Genomic DNA, 18235 nt, shown 5'->3' on the forward strand with positions numbered 1-18235 from the left:
GTGGCATTCTGGAATGCTGCCTCCAATCAATTTGCAAAGGGCGAAAATAAGGTGCTGTGGGTCCCTTAGGTGAATAATGACACGAACACAGCCTCACATGCCCATCCGCAGACCCCAGCCTCTTGCCCTGCGTAAGTCAAATCAGCCCACCTGAGCTTCACTCAGCAGGTGGTCCTGGCTCCCAGCAATGGACTCATAGGGACTGCCTCTGTCCCTGAATTTATCTAATTTTGAAAGCAACCTCATCACAAGAGGGAGCATAGTGATTAAACACAAGGACTCTGGAGCCAGACCACCAGGGTTCTCTGTTCCTCAGTCTCCTTATCTATAAAATGGGGATAAACGATGGCATCTGAGTCTGTTTGTCATGAAGGCTGAACCAGGGGACACCAGGAAAGTGCCTAGGCCAGGGCCTGGGGCCTAGAAAGCACCCAGTAAATATTTGCTAAACTCCGGGGCTGCTGCCCTGCCTCTGTTACATCACTTCCAAAAATGATTAAGTAAGTTTGTCCCTGCTGAACCCAGCAAGCCATCTTCCAGAAATGTAAGAAAACAATCGGGGCTGATTTATGTTCAAGGACATTACTTCCAACAGTCACAAACTGTCAACTATCTACACCACCCGGGAGTGGGGAAAAGTTACAAAAATCACGTCTGATACATCACATAACAAAACATGGGATAAAAATGTTCACACAGAAAGAATCACATGAAAAAATGTCACACACTTAACTACATCAAGTTAAAGGGAAAAAAAAATAAAAGAGGAAGCAGGCCCAGAAGAGTCATCTGGGTTTTGTTTTAGTCTCGTACACTGGCACATTTGCAAACAAGTACATGCGTTTAGAAAAAAAGTCTACAGAGAAACACACTAAAATGAGAATAGTGATTTTTCTTGGACACCAGGTTGTTTACATTTTATTCTTTTTACTTTTTTGGGTTTTCCAGATTTTCTGTAAAGAACATGTATTGCTATTAAAATTAGAAAAAAATGAAATTAAAAAAAAAATACCCTGAGAAGACTGGGCTGGGCAGGTCTTTGCCTGGCAGCAGCCCAAGTAGGGTGTGACCAAGAAAAAGTCCCGCTGTCTGCTTGTCTTTGTTTTCAAGAAAAACCCGAAACTGGGTCCTTTTCTCCTTAAGTGAAATCTCCAGATTTTAAAATGTTGGAGTGAATTGGGGGAAAAAAATTTAAAGACTGTGGGCCAAACACAGCCTGTAGGCCACAGTAACTGCAACCTCTGATTTAAACTTTAAATTTTCCCACAAAGTGCTCTGCATACTTTTGGCTTTGCTGTTGTGGCTATCAAAAAACAGAGGCACCTTCATTTATGATTATAGCAACGCTTTACTGGACAGAAACAGGAGGGAAAGTTTTAAGTCTCATGAGCCTCAAAATTAAATTCTTTACTGCAACTAAGATGTCCTAAACATGTAAAATGTATCTAAAAACAAATAAACAAAAAGCAAAGGCCCTTTTTGATCAAATCTGCAATTGGAAAAAACAAAATCAGCCCTGGTTTGAGTTTTCAGGGACACCTTCAGCTTTTGCAGACAGAGACACTCACATTCAACCCATCTCTTTGTTTCTTTTTACTAAAACCAACTTCTATCCTGAAAAATTGTCCACAGAATGCTTTCCAAGTAGAAAACAAAGTGAAGTTGGTCTGTGATGTGCAACTGTCAAAGGCTTTTAGCAAATATTTCTAATATTTAGAGGTACTCAGTCAACCCACAAATGTATTTCCCTGGCCAAGGCTAAGGGATGCTCGTCAATAAATCAGCCATGACTTCCTCATACTGAAATCTTGTTTAGTTCCAGGAGACCATATTCACTAAATGCCGAGTAGGACAAGCTTCACGGGCATGTGACCTGTGCAGTGCACAAAGCAGTACTCCTAGGAGAGAGCAGCTGATCTGAAGCTCTGCTGTTGCCATCCTGAAATCCCCAACACTTTTTGAACAAGGGGCCCTGCATTTTCGTTTTGCACTGGCCCCCACAAATTATGTAGCTGGTTCTCGTGGACTGGTCCATTGATTATAGATGATCATGTTGGTAATTTACAATCACTGAAGAAATAGCTAAATGTGATTCAGAGATGGGCCTCAAATCCCAATTTAGAATCTATGCTTACTACACAAATATTGTTACAATGGACACTGAAAGGTGAAAGAGAAGTCGTCTGGAAATGTACTCCTCTAGCAAATTACCTGCCTGTGATTTTTCCAAATTCTCTACCTGTTCTTGACCACAGATACATTCCAAACTGTAGACAGTTGCAACTGCTGTCAGATGACACATAATTATCCTTTTTAGAGGTTGCCTAAGGGTTCAACCACAAGTTAACTTGACACAATTTGCTACCTTCCCACTGATGGACATGAACAGACATTGCGAGGTATAGCCCCATGAATTAAGTTTCATATTTCCTGATGGTGGGTTGTATTATCTGCTTAGGGTAAAACTAATGTGGACATTCCCATGACTCTAAATAAATAGTTGAATTATTTTCCTAGAGGGCTGTGCTAATAATAGACCCTGATCCAGCCCTGTGTCCACCAGCCACGTTCTCACAAGTACCGAGCATTCCCATGTCTCTTAATTTTGTTTCTTCAGTAATCTGAAAATGACTTAGCCAATTATTTTTACTTAGTCTACAATTAACACCTTTAACAAGGTACACAAGGAGTTGGACGTTACCTTTCTTCTTTCTACATGTGACTAGACTGCAAATTGACTGATGGCCAACTGTAAAAAAGCTTGAAAAGGGGAGAGACAGAACAAGGGACCAGAATAAAATGCAAAATGGAACACCAGTTTAGAAACTGAGAATTAGTTGTTCATTAAATGAATAAAAGCCCTATTAGGCCAGACGTGGCCTAGAAGGCTAAAAGATGCCTCCTGCCCTTTCAAGACAGGAAGCCCTTTTATACAACCTTTTTCCTGAAACCAATAAGAAAATCGACTTGCACCAAACTAAGAAGCCCTGTGTTTAGACAGCTGGGCTCTCTGATGGCCAGCATCCTTGCAGCCTTCAGACGAGTGGGAGGTTGTGAAATCTCTGTCCTTGGAGATTTTAAAAATACAAGAGAAGTATCTGCTTCCCATGGATTTGCTTACAATCCCGCCAAGAGCAAGACAAAGCAGTTGGCCTCAGATCCCATAACAACCCACCCTCCACCCCACCTCCACACCCAGGAAGGAGGCGGACAGAAAGGTCGCTTACTACTGATGCTGCACCTGGTAGACCACCGGTCTCAAGTCATTGCTCAGGGTCACCGGCTCCCAGCTCAGAGCCTGCTGCGTGTTGTACAGGTAGACCTTCAGGTTTCGAGGAGCAGGCAGCTGGGAAAGGGAGTCTGGGAAGGGGCAGAGAATGAGAGCAGAGGGAAGAGGCGGGAGAGAAAGGGAGGGTCAAGAGGAGAGAAATCAATTACAAAAATATTCAAATGCACTCTACCAAACTGTTCATTCGCCTCGGTTTTTGGAATTACCCTTTCTCCCTGGCACGTCTCCCCACCCCTTTAGCCTCTGACTGAAGACAGCACCACTGACACAGACTGTGGGAAAAAGAGGGGCTTGAGGCTGCCTTTCCAGCTGCGGGCTCCAGTTCTTATGAAAGGGTCCTGGGCATGGAGTCTGGCGGAACCAAAACACCTGGCCTACCTTTAGTAAGTGCAGGTAATTTAATAGACCGGATCTCAGTTCCCTCTTTAGGAATCTGCAGAAGGTTGAGGGAGGATTAAATTGGTGGACAACGGACATGCATTAGCCCCAGGCTTAGTACCAAGGGAGTTCATGGGTAATCCTACACACACACACACACACACACACTGAGCCAGGCGTGCCAAGCCCAGAAGCATCTGGGAGGGTCAGGACTTATCTTCTAGGCTTCATCAGAGTTGCCACGCTTCTCAAGGACCCCAGCATCACCATCACTGATGTGCTAGTTAAAATGCAGAGTCCCAGGCCCCACCTCCCACCAGGAAATCTGCAAGTTCAAGCCGCTTCTCAGGTGATTCTTAGGCACTTTGAAGTCTGAGAACTACAAACGACAAAATAACACGCTCCCCAGGGAACCATCACCAAAATCAGCATCTCCCTCCCCGGGGTGACCTGGAAGACACAATCTCAACCGCCCCAAGCAGGTGCTGGTTTACAGGGTTGGGCTAGAGGCTGCAAGCACAGAAGCCTTTCCTCTTGTAAGAAAACAGAGGGTAATGATAAGACTTTCTCTGAGATTAAAAGATTAATGAGAAACACCCAGAGGTGGAAAGGAAAGTTTGAAAACATGCTGTTCCAGAATTCAAAGCAGGAAATCCAAACCACACATTTTCAGTAAATGCATCCAGTCTTAAAGAAGGGTGCCTGCACTGGCTGATGGCCCGGCCTGCCGCCCCTCTTCTGAAGGAGGCATTAGCTATGCTTGTTCCTTTACACAACACCCATGGTCTTCACAGCTCCCACCTTGGGCTGACCTTCATTCCAGATCTTAATTCAACCAGCTAACTTGACACTCCTGCTCATTCACACCAGGCCTTGTGGAAGCCGGGTCAAAGGCAGACAGACAGGGTGGCAGGAGGCTGGTCTCCGGGGCAGGCCCATTCCACACACCGTGGCTGTCATGGCCCAGCAGATCCCAAAACTGAGCCAAGAGATAAACATCTGCTTCCAGAAGGGGCTGTGCAGGGCCCCAGGGGTAAGCACCCATCAAAGCGTCTCAGAGCCCTCCTTCTACTGTCTAATGGTTTCCTACTGATGCGGAAATAAATTACCACCAATGGAGTGTCTTAACCCAGATTTATGCTCTTACAGTTCTAGAGGTCAGAAGTTTGAAACAGGTCTCACTGGGCCAATGTCAAGGTCTCAGCAGGGTTCTGTTCCTCCTGGAAGCCCTAAGGGAGAAATGGGTCCTTGTCTTTTTCCTTCCTTAGAAGCCGCTCACATTCTTTGCCTCGCGGTCTCCTCCTCCAGCAATGCTGGGCAGAGTCCTCATGCTTCTGCCTCCCTCTTCCATCTTCCAAGGACATTTGTCATTATACGGGGCCCACGGAGCCCAACAACCCCCAGGATCATCTCCCCACGACAAGATCCCTTTTGCCACGTAAGGTAACACTGTTACAAGTTCTGGGGATTAGGACGTGGACATCTTTGGGGACCATTATTCTGCCTGCCATAGTGCCCCCTCCCCATCTCCGGGGAGGAGCCAGCGGGAGTTCCCTCTGCCTTCACCCTCGCCCCAGTCTAGACATTGAGGTGAGAAAGGGTGCACCAAGGGGCCAGTGATGAAGGAAAGGCTTCCACCCCCAAATGACACGTGTACCCGAAGAAAGACTTCTCGGTAAGAATTGGAGTCTCCAGATGAGTCTTTCACTTTCTTCAGCTTTCATTTTACCTAGGTGGGGAGAGGGGACCTGCAGTTTTGCTCTTGTATTTGAGTTTCTCGGAATCCCCTGTCTCACCACATTCAGAGAAGAAAATGCATCTTAGAAACCGTGGATTTCACAGCCAAGTCCGAGAGACGGCCCACTCACTAACACCCGGCCCTCCGCGCCTCTCAGAAGGCCCCTCCCTGACCCGCCTCCCGTGGCCACCTTCTTGTTCCTGGGAAACGCTGGGCACACTTCCACCTCGTCTTGACCTTGCTGCTCCATTTCTCTGGAACCTTCTTTCCCTCTGTGCCATGGCTCCCCCTCCCTGCCCACTCCCTTCAGGTGCCACCATACAGAGCAGTTTCCTGCCTAAAAAGCTCAGGGCACGGGGCTCCCGATCCCTGCTTAGCTTGTCTCCTGGTTTTCCCACCACCTGGGTCCTTGGTATACGCCCTGGTGGTGAGGAGCATGGGTTCCCGAACTAAACTGCCTGAGTTCAAAGCCACACACTCCGTGCGGGACTTTCGGCAAGTTGTTTCACCTTTGTGTGCCTCGGCTGTCTCATCTGCAGATGGAAATGAAAACAGTGCGACTTCAAAGGGTTGTTATGGGCAGATTCTCTTATACCAACCGCTTAAGAGTAGCTCTGTAAGAAGCAACAACCTCTCCTCCTCTCTGCCATCTGCTCAGCAGCCGCAAAACAGCAACTTTGCATGAGTGCATCTCCATCCATGTTGGCCAGGCTGGTGCCCAGATCGGTAATGCCTGCTGGAAGCTCTACTGCCTGGAACACGGCATCCAGCCCGATGGCCTGATGCCAAGTGACAAGACCTTTGGGGGAGAAGACGACTCCTTCAACACCTTCAGTGAGACAGGCGCTGGCAACCATCTGCCCAGGGCAGTGTTTGTCGACCTGGAACCTACAGTCATTGATGAAGTTCGCACTGGCACCTACCGCCAGCTCTTCCACCCTGAGCAGCTCATCACAGGCAAAGAAGATGCTGCCAGTAACTATGCCCGCAGTCACTACACCATTGGCAAGGGGATCATTGACCTTGTTGTGGACCAAATTCGGAAACTGGCTGACCAGTGCACAGGTCTTCAGGGCTTCTTGGTTTTCCACAGCTTCGGTGGGGGAACTGGTTCTGGGTTGACCTCCCTTGCTGATGGAACGTCTCTCTGTTGATTATGGCAAGAAGTCCAAGCTGGAGTTCTCCGTTTACCCAGACTCCCAGGTTTCCACAGCTGTAGTTGAGCCCTACAACTCCATCCTCACCACCCACACCACCCTGGAGCACTCTGATTGTGCCTTCATGGTAGACAACGAGGCCATCTATGGCATCTGTTGTAGAAACCTCGATATTGAGCGCCCAACCTACACAAACCTGAATAGGCTGATAGGTCAAACTGTATCCTCCATCTCTGCTTCCTTGAGGTTTGATGGAGCCCTGAATGTCGATCTGATAGAATTCCAAACTAACCTGGTACCCTATCCTCTCATCCACTTCCCTCTGGCCACATATGCCCCTGTCATCTCTGCTGAGAAAGCCTACCATGAACAGCTTTCTGTAGCAGAGATCACCAACGATTGCTTTGAGCCAGCCAACCAGATAGTGAAAAGTGACCCTCACCATGGTAAACACATGGCCTGCTGCCTGTTGTACCGTGGTGACGTGGTCCCCAAAGATGTCAGTGCTGCCATTGCCACCATCAAGACCAAGCGTTATCCAGTTTGTGGACTGGTGCCCCACTGGCTTCAAAGTTGGCATTAATTACCAGCCTCCCACCGTGGTACCTAGTGGAGACCTGGCCAAAGTACAGTGAGCTGTGTGCATGCTGAGCAACACCATAGCCATTGCTGAGGCCTGGGCTCGCCTGGGCCACAAGTGTGCCAAGCGTGCCTTTGTTCACTGGTACGTGGGTAAGGGCACGGAGGAAGGAGAGTTTTCTGAGGCCCGTGAGGACATGGCTGCCCTTGAGAAGGATTATGAGGAGGTGGGTGTAGGTTCTGTTGAAGGAGAAGGAGAGGAAGGAGGAGAGGAACACCGAAGTTAAAATGTCACAAAGGTGCTGCTTTTACAGGGAAGCTTATTCTGTTTTAAACATTGAAGAGTCGTGGTCTGATCAGTTAATCTGTATGTATCAGTATATACTCTCATACACAATTACTGACCTATGCTTTAAAATACAACGCTTTGTTACAGGCCCAAGCTATCCATTTCTCTCATGGATTTGAATAAAGTATTCCCTGTCTTAAATGGAAAAAAAAAAAAAAAGGGTCGTTAGGAGTCAGAGGCACACGCGGGTTGATTTTATATGCGGAGCTGGGAACAGCGTGAGCACATGGTTGCTTCCTCTCTAGGCAGCTGCTCATCAAAAGCCTCCTCCAGACTCTTGAGCAGCGAGCTCCAGGAAGGTGGGGTGCGGCTGGATTCGGGGGCTGCTTCACTCCCAGTGCCTGGCAGAGGATTTGGGGAAGGAGTAGCCTGCAGCCCAGCAGCCAGCTCTCCTTTAGGGATCACGGAGCCCATTTCTGTGTCCTCAGCGTTGCACTTGTCCATTCGAAACCCTCGCTAAGCTTGGGCTCTCTTTCCCTTCCTTGCTTCCAGTGTAAGTCCTGCCTTTTTCTCTGGTCTCAGAGGCTGGGGCAGGGGGTGGGTACAGCTTTAGACTGTGGACTTATCTGGATGGATCTGAAGAGTCAGCATATCTAGGGCCCTAGCACCTGCTGTCAGTGGTGCTAACAAGGGCTCTGCGAGAAGAGAGTTTTTGGACTAAGGGCTTTGGCTGGAATCCTGCCTCCGAGAGCCCCGGGATCCTGCCATGACCCAACCCGAGCCTCAGTATCCCCATGAATAATGAAATGATACCATCTCTCCCAGAGATGGAGTGAGTGGCAAATGCAGGACCATGAATGAAAAGCAAGCCAGACACTGCTGCTCAGTGTGGTTTTTAAGACGTGACTCTTTCAGGGTGTCCTGATGGATGGCTGCTTCTGCAGGTGGCGAGCAGCAACCTGTGACCCAGACCCTGCCTTCAGTGACCACCAACAGGGCGCCCAGCTCCACGCTGACCACTGTATTCAATGGTCTGACCCTGTCATAGGCAGAACAGTGGCCTTCCAAAGATGTCTGTGTCCTGTGAACGCATTAGGTCACACGGCAAAGGAGAGTTCAAGTTGCAGATGAAATTTAGGTTCCTAATCCAAAGACCTAAAAACAAGGAGATTATCCTCGAATATCTGAGCGGACCCAATGTCACCTCAAGGATGTTTCTCTAGAAGCTGGAAAAGGCAAGGAAATGATTTTCCTCCTAGAACCCTCAGAAAGGAACCCATCTCTACAACACCCTGATTTTAGCCCAGTGAAACCTGCACGCGGCGGCTGACCTCCAGGACTGTAAGATGCTCAATTTAGTTCTAGGTATTTTCGCCATAAGCTTTTTTTCCTATAGACATCTTTGCCACAAGCATTTTCACTGCAAACATTTTCACTGAATAACTAACTGGCTGTAAGGCAATTTAGCTGTAAAAAGTAAAATAATGAAAAATAAAAGAGAGACATTAAAAGAACAGGATGAAACATGAAAAAATGAATAACAAAATTTAAAAGACTTCACTGTGAAATAAAAACTATTTGAGTATGTTTAAAATGTGTACAGATTCATGGCAATACTGGGCAAATACCTGATTTTATTTTGTGGGTTTTACAAAGCACTAGTCTTCAAAGTTTTTCGTTCATCAAATTTCACATTTTTTTTTTTTTGCTTGATTTGTCTCACACTTCTTCTTTCAGTAAGCGAGGAGTTGGTTTCCACACAACGGGTCACATGTTTGTCACTGAGCTTTGTACTGTGTTGTGAGGGCCTCTGTACTGTTGTGTGTTCTTGGCATACTGTCACAGGTCCATTGATAGATGCTCATCTCCATAGGAAATGTTCGCTCAACTTTGTGCTTTCACGGCCCTCTAGGCCTCTTTCTTTCCCAAGGTGGTATGTTTCAAAATAAGAAACCAATTCTTGGAGCAAATCATTGCTATCTGTTAGCTGGATAAAGCCATCAATAATTTCACTAACTGGAAGAAATCCTAACACATTTCAAACCACCTGAAACCAAACTGTCAAACCAAACTGTCAACCAGTTATTTTATCTTTTGTGGCAAAATTGCCTTTATGGCCCATTAGTTATGCAGTGAAAATGTTTGAAGTGAAAATACTTGCAATAAAGGTAGCTATCGCAAAGGCGCTCACAGCAAAGATTCCAGACACGAAGAAATTTGTGCTGTATTGAGGCACTAAGTCGGTGGTCATTTGTTACAGCAACAAGAGGGAACTGATACGGTCCCTGGAGATGGATACCACACCTTTAATGACACCCCAGCTCCAACGTGATAAAAGCTCACAGTCCCAAGCAGGGTGTACACAGCCTCGCTCGACCTTCCTTTTCCATGGTCTCTGGGGCCATGGTTCATTAACTGTTAATGGTTAGAAGACAGAACCTAGGTAGATGTCAAGTGTGTCCTCCGCATCTCACAGCTCTTTCTGTTCCACATTCTGGCCTCAACTGGCCACTTCTGATCCACCCTGGATCCGAATGTTTGAGAGTTTACATGTTTTTAAGAATTGGCTATTCTGGGTCTTAAGAACTTAGTTTGATTAACACATCATACACAGATACTAAAATAAAGTACAACTAACATTAAAGTTAATCATTCAATCTTGACAATCTAAGACCCTTCAGGATCTTTCCATGGATGGGTCACTATGATGAACATCAGTGATCCCACCTCCAGCACCGGGCAGGCGAGCAGAAGTCAAAACACATTCCCTGAGTCCTCACCCACAACCAGAAGTCGCTCCCGTCAGTAAATACTGGACATCACCTTATTTACCTAGACCACCTGTCTCTTCCTTTACAGCTCTTAGCCCTTTTTTTGATCAATGAAGCATTTTTAAAATTAACATATTTTTCTTTGTATGTAAAGGAGGAACTGTAACTCTCCCTAGGTGGACATATAACCCTTTTCTGCGAAAGAGGATGGTTTGGTTTCCTCAGGAGTAAAACGGGGCTATGACCTACTTTCAAAGAATGGGAGAGAAAATTAAGAGAGATGATGTATATAAAGCACTTAACACCTCGTCTGATTTAGAAGAGTGACCCAATAAATGGTGGCCATTACTATCTTTTATAGAATTTGCCACCATGTATTCCAGCTACTTGGTAGTATAATGTGGTGCTGCTTTGCAAAGGATCTATAAAGGACCAGATTATTCACCATGCATCCCACAGACCCAGACTTTTGCAGACTACAGTGAAAGGTCATCACTAGAAAGATGGACATGCTCATGGGTATTGCAGCAATATCAAATTGCAAAGTTTCTAAATACTTCTCCCAACCTCTGGAGTCATGGCAGACAAGTCACAAACAAAATAAAGTCACAAAAAGTTTACAGACCAATTGGGAGCAGCACTAGTATAAGGCACCACTTGCCATCACCCAGCTTGGGCAATTACCAACATTTTACCAATGTTCAAATCTCATCGGAAGGAGGCCCAGGGAAGGGGCAGACATAGGTTGTTCAAGACTTGAAGCTGGGGAGCAGTAGAGTCAGGATTCAAACTTATTTGTCTGACCCTCAGGGAGGAGCTGCCATTTAAGCAGGAGCACTTATCCTCACATGCAAGGCCCCTCTTGTCAAGGACCTGAGGAATTTAAGGGCTTTTGTAAGGGATGCTGGCTGGTAGAAGAAACAAACCCAAACAACACCTTGAGATTTCAAGTGGGAGGAAACTTCTAAATTCTTGAGACTTTTTAAGTGTTACCCAACCAGTGATATCAGCCTCTCTATGGGAAAGAGCCCAGCAAAACACACACACATACACATGCACAGAGAAAATGTTCTCCTATGTCCATCTGTCACTGAGGTCTTTATATTTTTTTTTCTTTTCTTCCTCCCTCCCTCCCTCCCTTCCTTCCTGAGTACAGGAGCCGGTGATTTTTATATTTGGCTTTTACCTGTGGTCAGTTAGTGTCAGAGGTAAGGAGGCTGAGCTCAGGTAAGGGACTGAACAGATGGGAGCAGAGCTGGGATTAAAAGTCTGGCTCCGCTGACCCCCTATAGGCAACACAACTGGGGGTCCGGACTCTTCTGGGTCCTGTCCTGAGTGCTGCTTCCCATCTAGCTGACCATCTGGAGGTCACACCCGCTATCAAACACACCTGGCCACAGTAACACTGAGTTACGGTTGCGACCTCCAAGACGGAGGTCTCTGCATATGACTGGCCTTCGTGGCACGAAGCTGGAAGGCAGGCAGGCCTGGGAGCGGGCTTCTAGCTCAGGCCAGTGGGGTCACTCCAGGCAGAGGCTACATTCAGGCGGCCCAGGAGAATCGTCTGGGGACGGTAGGGGCAGCCTTTTCTCCAGCCCTGGATTCGATTTTTTCTTTGTTCATTTTGAGAAATGCGGAGAGGTCAGCCGGGTTAGTTTTGGGGTGCGGAGGCGCGGGGGTGGGAGACAAGGAGCAGGGTGGGGCTCCGGCCGTCCCGCGGCTCCTCGGGCTGCGGCAGCTCCTAGCCCCGAGGCTGCCCGGAATTCCCCGCCCCGCGCCGTCCACCCCACACCCGCTTAGCTCCCTGCTGGCCCCTATCCACTGCCCGCAGACCCCAGCCGATCGGGGCAGCCCTGCAGACCCTCAACCGATCGGGACTCCCTGCAGACCCCCACCCGCTAGGAACACCCCGTTTACATCTAACCGATCGGGGTTCCCATGGATCCCCCACATGCCGAGGCTCCCCGCGGACTCCTACCCGTGCGACGACGCCTCCGTCGGGCGTCGGGGGTCGGTCCCAGGCCCTGCTTACCTGCCGGGGGCGCCGCTGCGCCGCAGCCGCTGAGCCACAGCAGCAGTGGCAGTAACAGCCACAGCGGCGGTGGCGGCGGCGGCGGCCGCATGGCCCGGGGCTCTGGGCGCCGCAGGCTCGGCGGCGGCTCTGGGCGCGGCCTGGCCCCGGCACGGGGGTCGCCAAGCCGCTCACGTCGCCGCTGAGGCGGCCATGGCGGGCGCAGGGCGCGCGGGGCCCGCCTCTTCCCGAGCGGAGGCGGCGTTGGCGGCGCGTCCCGGGCAACAGGGAGCCCCGCTCGGCCTCCGCGCCCAGGCCGGCCCCTCCCGGCGCCGCGCCCCGCCCCGCCCCGCGCGGAGAAGCCGCCGCGCTCCTGCGCCCCCGCCCGCCGCAGGGACTTTCCTCGCGCCCCCCATCCCCGCCTGCGCTCCTGGGAACCGCAGCCCGGGGCGCACGGCTCCCCTCGGCCCGAGTGCCCAGCACGGCCCAGGCCTTCCTCTGCGGCCGCCCGAGCCGGGACCCCGCCGAGGCCGGCCTCGCCGAGCCAGCGCTGAGCCAGCGCAGAGCCGGCCGGCCTGGGCCTGGCCCCGAGGAGGGCGGACCCCGCCGGACGCCACGACTGGGGAGCTTGCGACCCCTCTGGAAGAACCCGTGAATCCCAAGGCCGGGGCGGGGCTCTTGTGGAGCCCCCTACCCGCACCCCACCTCCTCTTCTCCCTGATGCCTGGGGTCACACAATTCGGCCATTCCTCCCTTACGTTTAAACTGTTGCCTGCTTATTAGTATCTTAAGTACGGATTCGGCTCTTGACCCTTTTTGGAAAATAGTTTTAAGCGTATAGTAGTTTGAAAGGGCCTGGTGAAGGAAGGAGAGGGGCTTCGCGGGACAGTGGACGCGCAGCAACGCGGAAGGAGAGAGAAATGCCCTACATTTCGTAATGATCTGTGGGTTTGGCCCTGGTTCAGGCTATGAAGTGTATGAGGGCGGAACCTCAGGAGCCGGTGGGTGCGGGGGGAGGTAGGGAGGAGGCCTGCTCTCAGAGTCTGAGGCTGCGCTCTCTCCAGTTTGATGCTAGCAAGGATGTGAGTCTCTTTTGTTCTCCCAAGATGCAGCTTAAACCGAGCTCAGAAGGGAAGGAAGGGGGCAAAAAAGGGAATGATTGGCTGGAAGACCAAGAATGAAAGAAGAGGGTTATCGGAGCCTGCTGGACTACTTGGCAGCCTAATGTTTGGCAACGCCAAGCTTTACTTTTGGACCTTCTGCATTTTATTTCCTTACTATAGATCTCTTTTGCAGTTAGCCACTGTTGTAAAAATGTGTGACGAAATATCTAGCAGTATTTGAATGATGCTTTGAATGAGTTTTTCAAGACAGACGTGTTTATACTGTGAAGGAAAAGCCCAGCTGGGCTAACAAGCTAAGTCACAAATCTAAGTGTGATAAGTGTCAGTTTACTGATCTAAGTTCTGCTGGGCTAACTTATAAATCTGAAGTTTAGTGTCAGTTTACTGGGCTAACAAGCTAACTCGTAAATCCAAGCTCAACAAGTGTCAGTAACGTGATCTGTTCCAAATTGATAAGCTCCAGTGTACTGATTCCTTGCTTTTTGTTGTTTGAGCCTTATTGGCTAATAGCCCCATACTTGTAATTAACCCTATAAAACCTCATGTGCATGTCTTGGAGGTGCTCAGAGCTTCGGAGCAGAAGCCCCTCTGAGCCCGCCGGCATAATAAATCTGAGTACTCCAACCCTCCGAGTGGTGCTTGTTTCTTGGCTGGCCTGTCATTTCCGTAACAATACATTTGTCAAAGAAGCAGGGTATAAGTCAGAATCTTTGCGAAAATGACACACTGAAAATGACTGGAGGAAGTACGCCAAAACACTGATGTGAATTTCTGTTTTCTTTCTCTCTTTTTTTTTTAATGCTTTTCTCTTTTTCCCCAATGGGTATGTTTTCCTTTTATAATCAGGAAAGAAACATCAAGTGAAAGAAAAGGACAGATGTGCTTGTGTCCCGGCCCAGGCTAGGGAAGACTTATGATCGCCTTTGATTTAGAGTTCTCAGGAGCAGTGACGGTGAACCCTGTGGTCTTTGAGGAGTACATGCAAAACCCCGGGAGTACTTTTTTCTCCTCCGCTGGAGAATCTCCCTCCAAAGGTCTTCTCTGCTAAAAAGAGGGTTTGTGTTTTCCTGACAATCCTTGGCAGACGCTAGAAGGAGCACACCCAGTTCACTACTCAGAGAGGCATCCTGCTGTCACCTCAAGCACACAGTGTCAGAGTGAGATGGGAAGGGGACAGGGGCACAGCCATTCAAGGAATGCTACAGCAATTAACATCAAAATGGTAAGATTCAACCCCCAGTAGGCCTTGAGGCTCAAGATGGTGGGAGATTTAACTTCTAGCAGATCTTGAGCTTCTTTATATGCTCATTGTAATATATTAACATGGTAAGTAACACGCCCACAGGCACCATGGCAGTCCCAAGGCTAGCCACAAAAGGTCAAAGAGTAGGAAATGGCCAACTTCCTGGGAATCCCAGCCCCTTCCCCAAGCTACTTAGACTGATCCTTCCACTTATTAGCATATGAAGCCACCAAGCCTATAAAAACTAGCGGGCTCGGCACCTAGTGGCTGCCCCTCTCCCTCTTCCAAGATGGCCCACATTCTCTCTGTGGAGTGTGTACCTACTTTTAATCTGAGCACCCAACCCCCACACCTCGTGGCCTTTCTCTTGCCTTTCAATGTATCTCTCTGAATAAATCTACCTTCACTCAACTGTGGCTCACTCTTGAATTCTTTCCTGCGCAAAGCCAAGGACCCACACTTGGCGGGGTACATCCCATGGGCTCAACCGAGACCTGAAATACAGCCCTCCCCGAGCCCCACATCTGTTTTCCTGCATCAAGAGTAAGTAACTGTTCCCCAACTCCAAGGCTGCTTGCCATCAAAAGGCCAGTTTCCAGTGGCTGGCATTTCAGTTTCCTCTTCCTCCTGGGTAGAAGACTTTGAAGTCATGGATGGATGACTCTTCCACGGAATCCTCAATCTGAAGAGAACAGGCAGTCAATCTTGCTGAAATTTCTTGCGAAAGAGGTCTAGCATCTACTGCCTTTATCTGGTTCCATCTTACGCCACAGAGCATCATGCAATACTTTTGGTTATTGCATGTGACCTGTAAGTGGATTCCTATCTGCAGCTCCTCCCTCTTTGTAGGCAGGTTTACTGAGAAACTGCTGAGTGCTTACACCTCAGCGGCCCTCCTTTCCACAGCCTCTTCCCCGGCCTTGCAAGGGGTTCCCCGCACTGTGTTCACTTGGTCATATGCTTTTGTGAAATCTGCCAAGTAAGCGATTTTAGCCACAGTCGTTCAGACCTCTGTCTCTTTCCTCTTTGACTTCTCCTTTGACACTTCTCACATAGGCTGCTGTTGGCAGTGGTGGCGGTGTTTTCCAGAAAAGTCTTGACTTTATATATCAACAGCAAATTGTGAAGTTAAAAGAAACTTTTCTAAATTGTCGAAAAGAAGAAACATTTTGATAAATCATTCTCGAGGAAAAACTGAATTAACTTTTTATTCTTTCTGTAGAGCATATTTTAAAAGGTTGTCATAGGGAGAGGCAAAGAGTACCTAAACAGAAATGCCTGTTAGAGAGTATTAGAGAGGTATGTCAGGCAGTTAGCTGGTACAAATATTTTATTTTTCTGAATTTTGTGATGTTAGTGGTATTTGGCAGCTTTTGAAATTTTGTAACTTTTGATTTATTTTCTCATTCTAAGTAAATACTTTTGTACCTAATTTTGTACTCTTAATTGTGTATTCTTTTACAAATGTTGTATAAACATGGTATATAAACTTCAACCTTACAAAACCTGGATCACCCAGTCCCTTCCTGTGAACTTGCGACCTTCTGGCCAGTTGATCTTCCTGAAATGTTTTCCTCAAGCTAATCACCTAGAGGGGCTTACCTCCCCTCCCTCAGGAGGGTGGATGAGGGGTGAGAGAGAAGCCAGGAGTGCTTCTGGCTATGTCAGACCGCTAGGTCCTCACACTTCGGGGGGTCACGAGAGCCATCTCTCGGGTGAGGACCAAGACTCAGAGAATTAAGTAACTTGCTCTGCTGTGGACTTGTACTGTATCTGTCTAGTGAAGCCATAACTAGAATTCCCCTCCTTTCATAGTTCTGAGTCACCATGGGCCAAGGGGGATTTTTTAAGATAGGATGTGGAAGGTAGAAGGGAAGATTCAGCCACATTCCTTTACTCTCAGGAGGCTGGGGCAGGGCATGGAGCATTGCTGAAGCTCACAACATCATGGCTTATCTGCTAGTGTCCTGGGAAGCAGCTAGGACTGTAGATTCTCTAGCACCTGCTGCATCCTCTGCTACAGCTTCCCCATCTCCTGGGCCAGGTGTGTGTTTAGCTTTAGCTTCCCAGCAAAGGATGCCAGCTTTTCCTGCAGGGCACCCTGTTGGAGGCTTGGAGATGGCAAGATGAGGGTTTCCCCTTGTCCCTGCATCCTCTTCCTCTTGTCCATCTTCTCTTCCCAGCCTCCTCCCTGAGAACGTCAGGCTCCAACACCAGACACAGAAAAAAAGAGTCTCACGTAGACTGTGTAGCCAACTCTTGCAATTTCTTAAGGTCACATCCCTAACACAGACACACACGCAGATACACTGCATAGTGGTTCTGCCTGTCTCATCAAAATCTGACTGACTGTACCCCCAGCTGACACAGCCCATATGTGGTGGGGTGAGCTCCTAGCCAGCCCTGTCTAGGTCCAAAGCCTCTTGTATCTCACACCAAACTTCCAATCCTGCCATTTCAGTTTCTCCATAATCAGGCCTGGCTCTGCCCACCTGATCATACTTTCTGAAGTCTCCCACAGGACTCTGCTGTTCCATCTGTAAGTCTTTAAGGATTTTTAAAAATTGAAGTATAGTTGGTTTACAACATTGTATTAGTTTCAGGTGAGAGAGGAGGCCAAGAACAGAGAAGAATTTTTTTATGTTTAAATGTTTTCTTTTGCCATAAAAATATGAATTTTATTTCATTGTATATATACATATATTTTTTAAAAATTCTTTTCTGTTATTGTTTATTACAAGATATTAAATATAGTTCCCTGTACTTACGCAGTAAATCCTTGTTGTTTATCTGTTGTATGTGTGGTAGTGTGTGTCGTTAATCTCATACTACTAATTCATCCCTCCATCATCCGTGAGTCTTTGCAGATGTACTTCAGGAAGGCCATGTGTGTGCCACTTCTCTTCCCAGGCTGTCCCCCTAACCTATGCACTCCCCCTCCTTCCTTCACCCTCTTCTCCCCTCCCCATCCTCATGATCTAAGTTGTAAAACCCCTTCTCTTGTCTGAGCTTCCACCTCTGAGAACTTTGTCTCCATCCCCGACTACCATCTTCTGCTGTTCGACACTATCTCCTGGCATTGTTGAGCTCCGCTGAGACGGGCACCTCCAAAGTGTAGGTGGATGAGTGCCCCCCATCGAATCAAGCAGAGCAGCAAGAACTCTGAACACAAAGTAGGTCCTGAGCGTTGCTAAGCGGGGCCTTGAGTGGGTGGCCTCTGTTCCAAGCCATTCCAGCAGCAGGGTCAGAGGGACTAGCACGTAAGTAAAAGGACACATTCATCTTAGATCCTGTCTCCTCACTGTGTCCATGATGGGCCCCAGCACCCTCCTTTCAGTTCCCTGCAAGTGCACTTCTGCTTCCCCAGTGAGGCTGCCATAAAGGCCAATCCCTAAAAGAATACTCCTGTTATTGTTGTTGTTTTAGTGGAGGCACTGGGGATGGACCCCAGTGTGTGCTATGCATGGGCACCATCGCTGAGCTATACCCTCCCCCACTGTTTGTTGTTGTTTTTAATGGAGGTACTGGGAAGCCAAAAGACACACCCCTTTGCTCCTCTACTCCCTCCTATGAAAGTCCCCTTGCAGGAATGACTGTTACAAAACAGGACAATCTGCATTTCATTTCTTTCTAAAACAGAGCATGGATGGATAGTA

The 18235-nt window shown here is 48.3% G+C and overlaps 1 protein-coding gene and 1 pseudogene across 2 annotated transcripts in view; one reads left to right on the forward strand and one right to left on the reverse strand.

The window, feature by feature from the left end:
- The window catches only part of IFNGR2 (interferon gamma receptor 2), a 29106-nt gene extending 16171 nt beyond the window's left edge, over window positions 1-12935 (reverse strand). The window contains exons 1-2 of one of the 2 annotated variants that reach the window (XM_074360460.1): window positions 12234-12935; window positions 3228-3360 (exon numbers count right to left, since the gene is read on the reverse strand). In XM_074360460.1, the coding sequence (XP_074216561.1) occupies window positions 3228-3360; window positions 12234-12324 (224 nt within the window). In that variant the 5' untranslated portion in view covers window positions 12325-12935. Of the gene's footprint in view, window positions 1-3227; window positions 3361-12179 lie in introns of both variants that reach the window. The other variant, XM_074360455.1, reaches the window with a different exon arrangement.
- LOC105070406 (tubulin alpha-1A chain-like) lies at window positions 5842-7428 on the forward strand (annotated as a pseudogene).
- Window positions 12936-18235: the final 5300 nt, after the last annotated feature.

The sequence above is a fragment of the Camelus bactrianus genome, chromosome 1 (assembly GCF_048773025.1).
Source record: "Camelus bactrianus isolate YW-2024 breed Bactrian camel chromosome 1, ASM4877302v1, whole genome shotgun sequence".
In the NCBI taxonomy this organism is placed as follows: domain Eukaryota; kingdom Metazoa; phylum Chordata; class Mammalia; order Artiodactyla; family Camelidae; genus Camelus; species Camelus bactrianus.